At 45.9% G+C, this 13,376-nt stretch overlaps 1 protein-coding gene across 13 annotated transcripts in view; it reads right to left on the bottom strand.

Moving 5' to 3' along the window:
* Positions 1-13,376, bottom strand: part of ARMC9 (armadillo repeat containing 9) — a 150,950-nt gene that overhangs the window by 79,037 nt on the left and 58,537 nt on the right. For all 13 annotated transcript variants that reach the window (XM_086719912.1, XM_086719914.1, XM_086719913.1 and 10 more), the window contains 5 exons: positions 12,076-12,166; positions 10,697-10,820; positions 7,898-8,037; positions 6,426-6,502; positions 3,699-3,773 (listed from right to left, as the gene is read on the bottom strand). In XM_086719912.1, coding sequence (XP_086576038.1) covers positions 3,699-3,773; positions 6,426-6,502; positions 7,898-8,037; positions 10,697-10,820; positions 12,076-12,166 — 507 coding nt within the window. The remainder of the gene's footprint in view (positions 1-3,698; positions 3,774-6,425; positions 6,503-7,897; positions 8,038-10,696; positions 10,821-12,075; positions 12,167-13,376) is intronic.

The raw sequence follows: 13,376 nt of genomic DNA, 5'->3' as shown, positions 1-13,376 counted from the left end.
GGCAGGAGAGTAGGGATATACACAATAAAGATACCTCTGCTCAGTACTAAACATTCTTCTTGTTATTTTTCACAACTCACAGTGAAACTGCTTTCTTCTTGGTTGGCTATCTGACCTAATTATAAAACGTTTGGCAGACAACAACAAAAACCTATTGTACAGAGAACTGGGGGTTGCCAGAGGGAGGTGGGGTGATAGGTGAAATAGGTGAAGGGGATTAAGAGACACAAACTTCCTGTTATAAAGTCAATAAGTCGTCACAGAGATAAAAAGTACATCAGGACTACAGTCAATAATGCTGTAATAATGTATGGTGACTGTGCTTGTCTTGATGAGCAATGGATGTACATCTGAAACTAAAAGAACACTGTATATCAACTATATTCTCATAAAAAGTGAAAAAAAACTATTGTGAAATTTAACTGCATAAGTATTCCCTTTAGTTTGGGCAATATGTTGTTTTGGGAGGTAATTTCTGTCCTGTGATTTCTTTACGTTTATACACTTCCTTCTGGATTTTAGAAACAAAATGAAGAGTAAAGCCATATGTTTAGAGAAATAAATGAACAAACAGAACCTCTTTTTAAACAGCTATTGTTCTTCTTCTATCAAAAGAATTATAAAGGCACCATATTGCATAATATTTACTTTGTTACAAAACACTGACATCAGAACTCTCAATACTAGCTAACAGAATTGCAGGGAAATGTAAGATACCAACTTAACCACAGGTATCTGTTTCCCCGCCTTCCTCTTTCCTTGAGGGATCTGAATGAGCACGTGTGGCTGGAGCTGATGAGACCTTCTTGCCACAAGAGGAAAGTGTATCTAATAATGACCCCAAAATAGAGGAAGCAGACTCCAGAGGTCCCAGGAGAGAAATGGATCCAGTAACACATGAACCCTGATCAAGGTCTGCCTGATGCTTATGCCTGGACTTTTCAGTTAAATGAGCCAATATTTCCCTCTTTTAATGCAGGCCTGTTTGGAGTCAATGGCTGTAAGTGAATCAAAGAAATGTCAAGTGCAGTTTTGAACATGGTGAATTCCCATCGTGTAGAGAAGAGCATTACCTTCCAGAAGGCTAAGTCTGGATTAGAATCTGAGTTCCCTCGTGAATTAACAGTGTGACCTTGATCAAATTACTTAGTTCCTCCCAACCTGTGTCCTCAACTATAAAATAAGGATGGCAACGCTGGTTAACATGAAATCTTTAAAAGGTAAAAAATGTAATTGGGTGTTGGTTAGGTAGATACATATGTTTGTCCATTGCATTGAACTATATAAATTATACCTAAAAAAACAGCATCCAGTCCAAGTGCTGGTACATAATAGATGCTCAGTAAATGGTTAAGGGGAGTCGGGGTGGCTCAGTTGTTTAAGGGTCCAACTCTTGATCTCAGCTCAGGTCTTGATCTCAGGGTTGTGAGTTCAAGCCCTGAATGGGGTTCCATGCTGGGTGTAAAGCCTACTGAAATGGTTAAGATCGTTCCTGCTGTGTTTGGAAGGGATTTGTGGCTCAGAAGAGAGATCTGGTAGCCGAGGCCAAGGGAATAAACAAGGTTCCGGGTGACAGCAGAGTGAGAGGCTTAGGACAGCACCTTTGAGAAGGGAAACATTTAACGGAGAGGCAGGCAGAGACAGGCAAGCGCACAGAGGAGAGCATGAAGGAGTGGTCTGGAAGGGAGGAACAACTCTGGATAGTCTTTGAGTCAAGGGAAGAGGGTATCAAGCGGGCAGGAGTCTGCTCCAGCCCAGGCCAGACTGTCTAGCTGGGATTTCAATCCTGGGGAAGAGCTTCATGGCCGACAACTGCACCAGCGCCGGGGGCAGGAGGCTTTGGAGCAGGCATCGGCGCAGCCCTATTGATCTGAACCACTCTCCCGTCCCAGACCTTGGCAGTCTCTTAAAGCTCAAATGGCCTCAGTGCACTCGTTTATCTTCTTCTCTGTTTGGTGGGGGGTGGGGTGGTGGGGTGGTGGTATTATTTTAAGACCACCATCATAGCATTTGGTACCGATATAATTTCTATGTTTTCTTTGTCGTTTTCCACAAGCATACGAATGTTTTACCTGGTTGCAAAAACAGAGTTCTTATGATGTCATATTGTCCTCTCCTGTTGGGAGTCCAGTTACATATGTGTGAGACCTCTGGGTATTGTCCCCCAGGTCTCTGAGACACTGTCCCTTTCCTCCACACTTTTTCTCTCTGGCCTGGCTGATCTCTAAGGGTCACGCTCTAATGTCCTATAACACGAATCTCTCCTCCCCAGTTGGTCCCTGTCCCTTTACTTCTGTTTTGTCCTGCCTTCCCTGCCCCTTGCCCTGGATGTCCTTCCTCCAAGCTGCCTTTCCTGCTGTCTGATCCATATCACCTCCCTTCTTTTTTTCTTAGCCTACGTGTTTTCTTCCTTGGTGTCTCCTTTGGTTAAGAATTCCTCTCACCAGAAGGACCATAATGCAGAATTTAACCAAGTCCATTTTCCCTTGTTCCGTACTGAAATGATTCCCCTCTCCCCCAAAGTGATAGGCAATTAAGTTTCATTGTTCAGTGTGACCACACAGAATAGTTCCTAATTGAGTTTTTATCTCTGGCATAACTGTTGATGTAATTTTAGATGACTAATTAGGAGATTTAGCAATTCTTCTAAGTAAGCAAAATCAAGTGGAAGAACATGTTTCACTGGTCTCAAACTGAATTTGGCCTGTCTTTTGACTGTGGAAATATATTTAATCCCTTCATCATAGCATTTAATATGCACACAGTTGAGCTGGTTCCGCATGTTATGAGAAAAGGGACGAAACTCCAGTGGTTTTGCTGATTAGATCCAGAAACACTTGTTATCGCATACGATGCTAATCACCTGAAGCTTGTTTTATGCTTAATCCAACAGAAGCACTAACGTAAACACATCAAGTATTGAATTCACTATTTACCGACCACACCAGGAACCAGACAGCTTTATCGTCTTTACCAGAGTGTCTGTCCCACTTGGCTGCTGTGAGAAGGTCTGCAGCCTCCGAGTGTTTGGACCACACCACTGTTCACTCCTGCCACAAGTGCCCTAGGACTCCTGCAGGTGAATTTCAGTGATACTTTCTCCATTTCACTGTTTTCCTGCTAAGCTTCTACTATGAAATCCATAGGCATTCCCAACGCCCCAAAGTAAAACGAATCATTAAAAAAAAGTCTATTAACTTTCCAAAAATAAGCCTGTTGGGAACTTTCTAACATGGTAGTTCTTAGGAGTTAGGGATCCCTCGAGAATATGATAAAAGCTCCAGATTCTCTCTCCAGAAAACTGCAAATACATATCTGGCATACAATTCCAGGGAGTTCATAAGCTACGTGCAAGCCACGGGGCCCAGTCTCAGATCTCCTTGCTCTAACAGCTTCTGAACCGTGGCACTGATTGAAGCTTACGAATTTCTCAAGCATATTTGCTCTCTTTCTTTCTTTTTTTTTTTTTTTTTTTGTAAATGTTTATTTATTTTTGAGAGAGACAGAGACAGCACGAGCAGGGGAGGGACAGAGAGAGAGTGGGGCAGAGAATCCTAAGCAGGCTCTGTGCTGTCAGCGCAGAGCCCGAGGTGGGGCTCAAACTCACAAACCTATGAGATCATGACCCGGGTCGTAGTCAAGAGTCAGACGCTTCACCAACTGAGCCACCCAGGTGTCCCTCAAGCACACTGTCTTACCATTGCCCTTGCTTCCTCACGAATGGACGGAATAGAAAGGATGCTGTACAGAGCTCCGTTCACATACGGCTGTATCTTTAAGGGGAGAAAAAACAGCCAATTACAAGTTGTCACATACCGTACAAGTCAGTGATCAAACACCCCGCTTGTGAACAGTGTGGCTCACGAGGAGAGAGAGCACTACCACCTTCTTCAGCTCCAGGACACATGTTTCCAAAGGACAGATATCTCCATGTCCAAATATGGAGATATCTCCATATTTGCATGTCCCAGTGACAGCTACAACGAAGAGTTCAAACCCAAGTTCATTACTGGCTCCCAAAGCTCACTCCTGCCATATGCCACTGCTTAACTGTCAGCCTGCTCATTCAGGCCAGAACCGGTGGAGTCATCATCGAATGCTCTCGCTTCTGCTCTCCAGTGTTGAGTCTCCAAGCTGCCTTTGATAGGAACCCTTCTTTTCCACACACACTACCACGGTCCTTGTTCGGACATCCTCCATGACCTAGGCGACATCGATCCTCCCAAAAGGTCTCTGCCTTTGATGTTCACACGTCAGCCCAATAATCCCATCATTGCCAAAATTCTACAACGTGGGCCAAATCGTCCCTCTTCCTACCTCGTAAACCTTCCCTAGAGCCTACCTGGAAAGTCCTCACTCCTCAGTACGGCACACAGGAGCCTTCGAGGTGTGGCCTCAATATCGTGTCCCCCTGCCCCTCCCTTCCTGCACACATCCCACGTTACTTACGGGCCCCTCCCCCCCCCAGCTCTGTTTCCTGCACATCCCCCTACTACCATACTGTCTCCCCTATTGTGAGCTCTTCGAGGACAGGACTCATGTTTTACTCACACAGGTAACCCCAACATCAAGCCACACAGGACATGGTACATGGCAGGTGCTTGATAAATGGCAGCTCCCTTCTGAGCAAATTTTGTGCTACACTCTCCACAGCAGTGAAGGGCTCACGTCCCACCCGTCTTTTCTGGCGCTGGACTTTATTGTCCCTTAACCTTTGCCAATCTAATGGGTAAAAAAAATAATAAAGGGCGTCCTATGGCTGTTCTTTCATTTTCCTGACCACTGGCCAAACTGGTCATCAAGATTTCCTGTTCTGTAACTTGCCCCCGTGTGTACTTTATCTTCTTCTTCTGACTTGTATTTATCAATTCATAGGAGATCTTCATGTATACGGGAACTTTTGTCCTATGTGAGGCCAATTTTTCCTCCGGGTAGCCTCTGTCCTTTGACTCTTATCATGGCGTCTTTTTCCATATCCAAAAAGTCTACTATTTACAAAGTCAAATATGCGTATCTTTTTCTTCATGGCTTTTGGGTTTCGTCTTCCAAGACTATGACTGCCTCACACAGGACCCATGCACGGAGCATTTATTTGTGTGGCAAACACACTTCTAGGCTCTAACATGTGTACAGGGAGACTTTCCAGTTCATCTTCAAGGCAAATGCATTTGTGACAATTACAAGATTTACATCTGTCGGTCTATTCTGTTCTCGGAGGTAGCAAGCATACTGGTGCCAACACCTGAAACCAACATTTACTATCAGAGACAAATTTCCCACAGGCTTCAACCGCCGTAGTTGAATAAAATGGAGAACAGAGTCTAGAAGGAGTTGAGGGCTCCTGATCTGAAGCCCTCAAGCACAGCAAGCACTGTCACCACCACGGAACCCTCGCTAGCTGAGGCAGCGGGGTCGCTCAGCTGGTGGGCCAGGGGACCTAGGGTATGAGAGAAATGAACAGAGGGGAGCTGTCTGCAACGGGAATGGAGACAGGGAAACCAAGTGCCTCACTCTGACCCAGCGGTACTCTGCCCTGTCCTGCTAAGACACCCCTGTACTTGATCTGGCTAAAGAGGCCAGGTTTTTGCTGAGGCTTTGGCCTCAGGGGCAGAGTGATGTCGTGGTTTCTGCACAGGCATCTGTAGAAAGCAGGAGAGAGAATCCTCATACTGTTTATAAGTTTCTGTTAATTAGTTTATCGAGACCTCCACTTTATTTTAAAAGGGCTTGTGGCACACAGGTTGGACGACAGAAAATCACCCCAGTATTGGGGAGGCCACGGGGGAGAGCAGGAGCTGGTAAGGCCATTCTGCGGGACAGCGTGGCGGGACTCTGACCCGAGACTGCCATGTGGGGCGAGCCAGCAGTGACGAAGTGTCTGCACCCCAGGGGCCTCGGGGGGGTGAGTGTGGCGATGGCACTGAGGACCCTGTGGCGGCTGAGAACTGGAGGTAATGGAGGCCGACAAGCCCGGGGGACTGGATGGGGGCGCTGCAAACAGGGGCTGTTTTGCAGTAGCGGGAGTTAAGGAATGAGATGTATACAAAGCAACACAGTGAAGTCCTCAAAACACAGTGAAAAAGTCTGAAAAGAGTGAGATCTAGAGCACAATACGATTTACATGATGATGCACGCAACACATAACATTAACTACATTTTCAGGCCACATACGTGTCCACAGACGTACGTTAAACAAACACACCCCGGGGAGAATCAGCATGGGGTGGAATGAAGCAGGGCGGGTGACAAGGAGGAGATTAAGTCCCGAGGGGGACCTGGCAAGGACCAGTGATGGCAGGGCGACGGGAAATGAGGAGTGGGGGATCGATTTCCGGCTTCCCGGTTGCAGAATGTGGGGGGGCAGAGCGCACGCACTAACCCGGCCAGCCCTCCCCCAAGCCCAGGCTAGCGGCGCCGCCCCGTACCTCGTGGTTCTCATGGCCGAGCAGATCCGAAAGAACTTTCAGCACCAGGCCTGCCACCTTGGCACACATGTTCTTCCCTTCAGAAAAGACAACGGAACAAAACATGACGTGTCTAAACTCAGAAGTACAGTTTCAAGTCAGGCAAACTTGAGCACAAATCTTGGGCCCTCTGCTAATGAACTGTGTGACCCTGGGTGAGTCACTTAAGCAATCCGGGCCTCGGTTTCTTCCTCCTGGGGTTCCCTAGCGATTATTAACATCTACCGAAGGGTGATGCAGAATGAAGGAACTCGGTATAGGCCGTGCACTCCGAGTGCTCAGGAGACGGTGGCACAGAGCTAGTCGTGTCAGTGAACACACGATACATTACGGGGCAACGTTCTACCTCCCAAGTGCACACGCCAGCGTCACAAAACTCACACAGGTGCTTTAGCAAGTCCAAATAGCATTGTAACAATCACTGCAAATAAACTGATGATAGTAAGAGAAGCTGATTAGAATCTGACGAATGCTTTAAAGCTGGGATATCTGCATACGTTGTTTTTTAAGAGAAGACTGAAGTAACAGTCATTTAGTCAGTCAACAAGACACAGGCCGTGCAGATTACAAAGCATCCGAGGGCAAAGAAGCTTCTAACGAATACCCCGGAGCTATTTAGCCACGTAACTTCTTCTCCACAAACTGGGGCTGCTCAGACTGAGGGCAGCCACAGGTCGGACTTGGCACTTCTTCTAAAGAAGCTTCTTCTATCCCCATAACGGATCATTTCATGGATGGAACCTGCAGAAAAGCTGCGATCACTGCCTTTACTGATCAGATGAGCTGAGATGTGCGCGTGAAAATCCCCTCTCCGGGGGGGCGGTGTGTGAAGTGGGGAGACTGCTGTGGTGAGGAGCAGGGAGCCTGGTCGGGCGTCCTTGCTCTGCCACCGACTTAACCCTGTAGAATCCTGGAAACATAGTTCTCTGTCTTGGGACAGAATGGATCAGAATTCTTAACTTCCTGCCTTTGAATAGTGCAATGAAGATGAAGAAAAATATAAAGTATTTTAATTTCCTCTTACTGCAGGTGCTGTAAACACATAAAATGGTATTTCCAAGGGCAGCAAGGTATTTGGCTTCAGGGATTCACCAACTGTATAACTAGCTGGAAATGTTTTACACCCTACTTCTGTTTCAGTTCTCTATGAGGGAGACTAAAGGCAAACCACAGCAGGCTGGGTGGTGGTCCGGATTCACACCCGAGCCAGAGGGCTGGGGGATAGGGGGGATGGGGGACAGGGTGGAGGGGGGAGCCAGAGGGCTGGGGGATGTGGGGGATGGGGGACAGGGTTGGGGGGGAGCCAGAGGGCTGGGGGATGGTGTAGGGGGGGTAGTTAGGGGCCGGGAGGCGGGGGGGGGGGGAGATGGAGGACAGGTTGTTGGGGGAGCCAGAGGGCTAAGGGACAGGGTGGGGGAGGGGTGCTATCGGACCTGCGCTCCGGAGGCAGAGGTTCATGAGCAAAGCCACCGAGTACTCCAGCGTATAGTCAGACAGGCAGTCGGGGTCCTTCAGAATATCAATCAGCCAGAAGATGAGGCCGTCTCGAATCATCGCTGTCTGCAGCGGGCGCCTAGGATGCAAAAGCCTACAGGTCAACTAAAGCTGTCGAGAAACCTTCCCTGCAAGACTACGGGGTGATGTGCACACCTGTCAGAATAGGCAAACTGTGCAGGAGATACAGACTCTGAAGGATATTTTGTTGTTAGACCTGCACAGCTGAAACAACAGATGCCTTTACCTTTCGAGGGTACTACTAAGGGTTCAGACAGAGAGAAGGCAGTCAGGAGGCCTCCTACTTTGAAAGTTTCTTTTTCAACATTTACAATTAGCAGAGTATTACTTCCAATATTTCATAAATATTTATTGATAGCTTTTGGTCTACTTGACCCGGGAGATAGCCATAGGAATAGTTCAACACCAATAAATGGGTTTTTAGTAAACTCTAGTCCAGCTAGGCACTTGAGCTGTGTGAAAAACAAGAAAAGCAAACAACCAGCCCAATCCCATTTTGAGTCAGGTCTCTAGAAACTAAGGGTAGTTGAATGATGTGGGTCGTATAATTGATACAGAATTGGTTTCCACCCAGAGTCTAGGTATAAAACCTTACAAAATCCAACACCTCATCAAAATGTGTTATGGTGAATGTCTTCATGCCGACCTTAAGAACTGATGAGATCAGGCATAATGGTATCACTATGAAGTCACGTAAATTCTTTGAAAATCAAAACACCACGGAGGAACCACCACTGCACATCTCCTAATGAACAGGTTATGGTAAAACTCCTACCTGGACAGTATCTACTTGCGCTGTTCTTCAAGGTTTTATTTTTAAGTAAACTCTACACCCAATGTAAGGCTCGAACTCACAACCTCAAGAACAAGATTCACACGCTCTACCGACTGAGCCAGCCGGGTGCCCATCTGTGCTAGTCTTACACACCACACTCACCACCTCGGTGAAATTTACTGGAATACAATGAAGGCTACACTCTTTTGGTAATCCTAACTCTCTACATTCACTGTACAGACTCCAGAAAACTGCAAAAACATGAAGCATATTTCCAGAACAGAGAAACTTAAATTACTGTTTGCAGGGCAAGAAAAAACTGGCAATAAATATCTGTATTCCCAGAAAGAAGTATTTCTTCCTTGTATCTTATCTCTGTTACTTAACTATAGTCACTGAATTTCTAAAAATTTTCCAAATGCAGTCGACACTAGGCTAAATTTATAAACAAACAGAGACAAAGTGTTCATATGATCTGAGGAATATAATAACTGGATATTACCACTTACAGATCTTCTCAATTCACATAGTTAGAACAAGAAGCATTGGCAGGGACCTGACAAATAGTAGGAGCTAACTACCTACCGCTTTCCCTCATGAAACATACACACTTAGAATGAGTCACCTTGGGGGAAAAAAAGAAAAAAAAAAAGACTAAGTCACTTTGCAGGCTTTGGGCTACTAGCGAGAGCGTATCAATCAAATGTTAACCACATTTCTCTCTCTCTCTCCCTCCGCCCCTCCCCCCACTCTTTCTAATAAAAATTAAAAAAAAAAAGTTAACCACATTTGACAGGAAGAAAGTATGTCCAGAAGGGGGCTGATGGTCAGAAAGAGCTTTCTTACTAAGGCCGAGAGAAAGTGAGGTGGTCAGGAGGGAACGCCATGCTGCAAGAATTCTGAACGACTCAGCGATTCCACTCTTAGACACCGAGTCAGGAGACAGGAAGACATGTGTCCACACAAAGACTTGTATGCAGATGTTCCTAAGAGGCTTATGCATAATAGACAAATAGTAGAAACAATCCAGATATCTGTCAACTGCTGAATAGATAAGCAAAATGTGTTGTGTCCATAAAACGACACGTTACTCAGCATGACGAACGAACCAAGTCCTGACACGTTACACCACTGATGAACTTAAAACCATGATGCTGAGTGAATGAAGCCGGTCACGACAGAACACACATTATAGGATTCCATTTATCTAAAATGTCCAGCATGGGTAACTCTACAGAAAGCAAATTAGTGGTTACCAGGGGCCGGGGGTAAGAATGAGGCTTGGAGGTGGGCATGAGGTTCTTTGCGTGGTGATGGAAGTGTTCTAAAATTAGCTTGTGGCGGTGGCTGTACAACTCTGTAAATCTACTAAGACTCACTGAATGGTGCATTTAAAAGGGGTGAATTTTGTGCTATGAAAGTATACCTTAATAAAGCTGTCAACAAAAAACAAACAAAAGCTCTAGGTGGCTAAGAGATCCAAGTCATAACAGGGTCCAGATGGAGACGTCAGGGTGGGCCGCTGGGACATAGGGACTGGGGAGCGGGAGGCTCCGCCCACCTTCCATGGAAATCCCACCACACCCCCTGTGACTCCTCATCCACGTGCACATCTCCCACAGAGGCTGCGAGTGACTTGCTGAGCTGAGCTCCATCAGGTTTTACTCACGTGTGCATCTCTACCCCCGGCACGTGGCCTGAGACACAATCCGGCCCCTGGCCAGCCCCAGCCGTGGCGCTCGTGAGGACACCACAACGGCACTTCCTGAGCTGGATGGTCTCGAGGATTAGAGATAGGCTTGCCAGCCCTATCTTGGAAAGTCACCCAACCTCTCCTAAATGTTAACTGAAAATATCACGTGCCCCTTGGGCTGCTATTGGGACTAAACAGTGGCTAAACCTTACTGTTAGGAGCTACCATGACCTACTGCGCGGTCAGCACCTGAGGCTGAACTTCTGCAAGGCCCCGAGAATGTTCTCCCGGGTGACAACATCCTCGTCTTCCTCCTTCAGCCTTTCCTCCAGCATCCGCAGCACCCTTGTGGTCTGGGCCAGGTAGAGACGACCTAATAATATAACCAGAGATGCACAAGCAGAAGAATTTATCTTGTGCTAAGTTCATGCTCCAAAACCACTTTCGATGAACACTTTGCACGTAACGTTGTGTAGAGTTTGGGTGATTTTAGGTTCTAAAAAACTTAAAACATATTTTTTCTGCAAAGTTGGTTTTATCCAATCAACTAACGAAGAAAAAACGACTCCTTTTGTAATCTAAACATAATTAATTCATCACTATGTTTTTGTGGGGAGCTCTTTTATTTACCTGAAATCTTGAACCCAAAAGTCAGATCTACAAGGAGAAAGAGGGTAAGGAATTTATATGTTATGGGGCCCCTAGTCTTTATAATAGGGGCAACCAAGCAGTAATGATTTCTGGCACATTCCTTGCTCCTTCGAGACACACCCATGGCCTGGGAAAGGAGATGGGAACCATACCTGGCACCCTACAATAAGCCTTGAGCTACCACTAGCCTGTTGTAGACTTGTGTCTTGATACAGATGACATTGATGCATGTACCCTCCCTTGTAAGAACTGACGGAAGAACAAGCGAATGAATGACTGACCCAGCTTTTGGAGTATCATCTAGTCATCGTTTGAAAACTCCCTTTATTCACATTTTAAAAAGCTGAAACAAAGTGGAACTTAATGGAAGATAATGGCACCCTGTAAAATCATCTTGAATTCAGCTTTGGTATGTATTATCTTTGGAATTTTCAAATCCTCTTGGTTTAAGAGATTATAGGCTTTAAAAAAAAAAAAGAGTTTACTTTTAAGTAATCTCTACACCCAACATAGGGCTCAGACTCACAACCCCAAGATCAAGAGTTACACGCTCCACCGACTGAGCCAGCCGGGAGCCCCTAGAGGTTACACTCCTTTGAAGGAAATGGTGCAGTGCTTATTGGAATCAGCTTTGATTATTTCACTAACCTTATTTTGCAGAAAACTATAGAAAATGCATTACCTGTTATATACTTGAAAGCTAGTGAAATACTATGGTTACGAAACCAGAAATCTCACAAAATAAAACCAGAAGGCTTATAAAGTAAACTCTAAAACCATCAAAATTTGCTCTGACATAAACTAAGCAAAAGGACAACAGTCAATTTGCACAAAACACCTTAGATGCACTAAACAGGAATAAATGGAGGGGACGTACAGCATCTTTAAGAAACATGAAGAAGAACGTCGATTTTCAAAGGAATAAAAAGCATTAATAAGACCTAGCTGCTCTCTGGGAGGAAAAGTTGACGCTCTACCTTCCGCCAGGGACGCGAAGGCATTGATGAGCCGGGCCATGTACTGTCGCACCACCTCGCTCTTGGAGTGCAGCAGCTGAAGCACACTCCTCTGTGGGGGAAACACAGCAAAAGAGGAAAATGATGAGGTTAAGGAAAAGTGACAGGTAAATACACGTCCCTTCTCTGGGTCTGCTCTTCTCTTCCTCCGTGTCAATTTATTAGAGGTGAAAGAAAGGGACTGAAGCCAATGCTTCATCTGGAAATCTCCATTTCCAACTGATTTTTTATGAGAGTTGACAAAAAATAAGTTATTCAGCCTTCTAAATTAAAAGAACGAATTATACGGGCGCCTGGGTGGCTCAATCGCTTAACTGTCCACTTCAGCTCAGATCACGATCTCGCAGTTCGTGGGTTCGAGCTCCGTGTTGGGCTCTGTGCTGACAGCTCAGGGCCTGGAGCCTGCTTCGGATTGTGTCTCCTTCTCTCTCTGCCCCTCTCCCCACCCTTCTCAAAAATAAATAAACATTAAAAAAAAAAAAAAGAACCAATTATACAGAGCACTTAGACAGTGACTGGCACAAGGGAGGCAATACTGTTGGCTATTGCTGTTGCTAATGTTTTTCCAGGTTAATGATAGCTCCAACGCACACATCATTATTTTTGCTCCCTGCAAACCACAGTAAAACTACAGTGAACGGAATTTTTTTTTTTTTTTAAAAGACATAAATTCTGAAGGACAGAGAGACAGCACAAGAAATGTAACACAATTTCAGAATCAGGAATGCAGGGCAGTAACAGACTTAGCAGACCCAAGAATGTCAAGTCTCAAAGGCAGCAATGGACAATGAGGAATTACCCAATTTACAGCACTTAACCCTCAAAAGGGAAAAAAATAAAGAAGAATGAATGAAAGCTGTTAAAGCAGGAGCTAGATCCCACTTTGCTGCTCCCACACTACTGTCCTACCGCATACTTCCCCCCATTGGTCTCTTGCAAGGGTAGCACAAAGGGTCTCGGTTGGGGGGGGGGGGCACCTGGCCCAGGTAAGCAGGACTTCTACACCAGAAGGGGGTAAGGGGCAGTGCCTAAATGCAGAAAGAATGCTGAACAGGGAGCACCCTGTCCTCTTCTCCTACCGGAGTCCCGGAACACTGCACCCAGATCCTCACCCTCTAGGCAGAAGAACAGAAGACTCTTCCTAGAAGAAAATGACCAGCCCAAGAGAAAAGAACCAGAGATCCTAAAATCAGAGGTTCCTAATAGAGAGCCCACCTGGCTCACCCTCCAGTGGAGCACTGCGTCTACAGGTCCTACCCTCG

This window comes from Puma concolor, chromosome C1 (assembly GCF_028749965.1).
Source record: "Puma concolor isolate L17-30 chromosome C1, mPumCon1.1.hap2, whole genome shotgun sequence".
NCBI lineage: Eukaryota > Metazoa > Chordata > Mammalia > Carnivora > Felidae > Puma > Puma concolor.
This window is presented reverse-complemented; position numbering and strand designations above follow the sequence as displayed.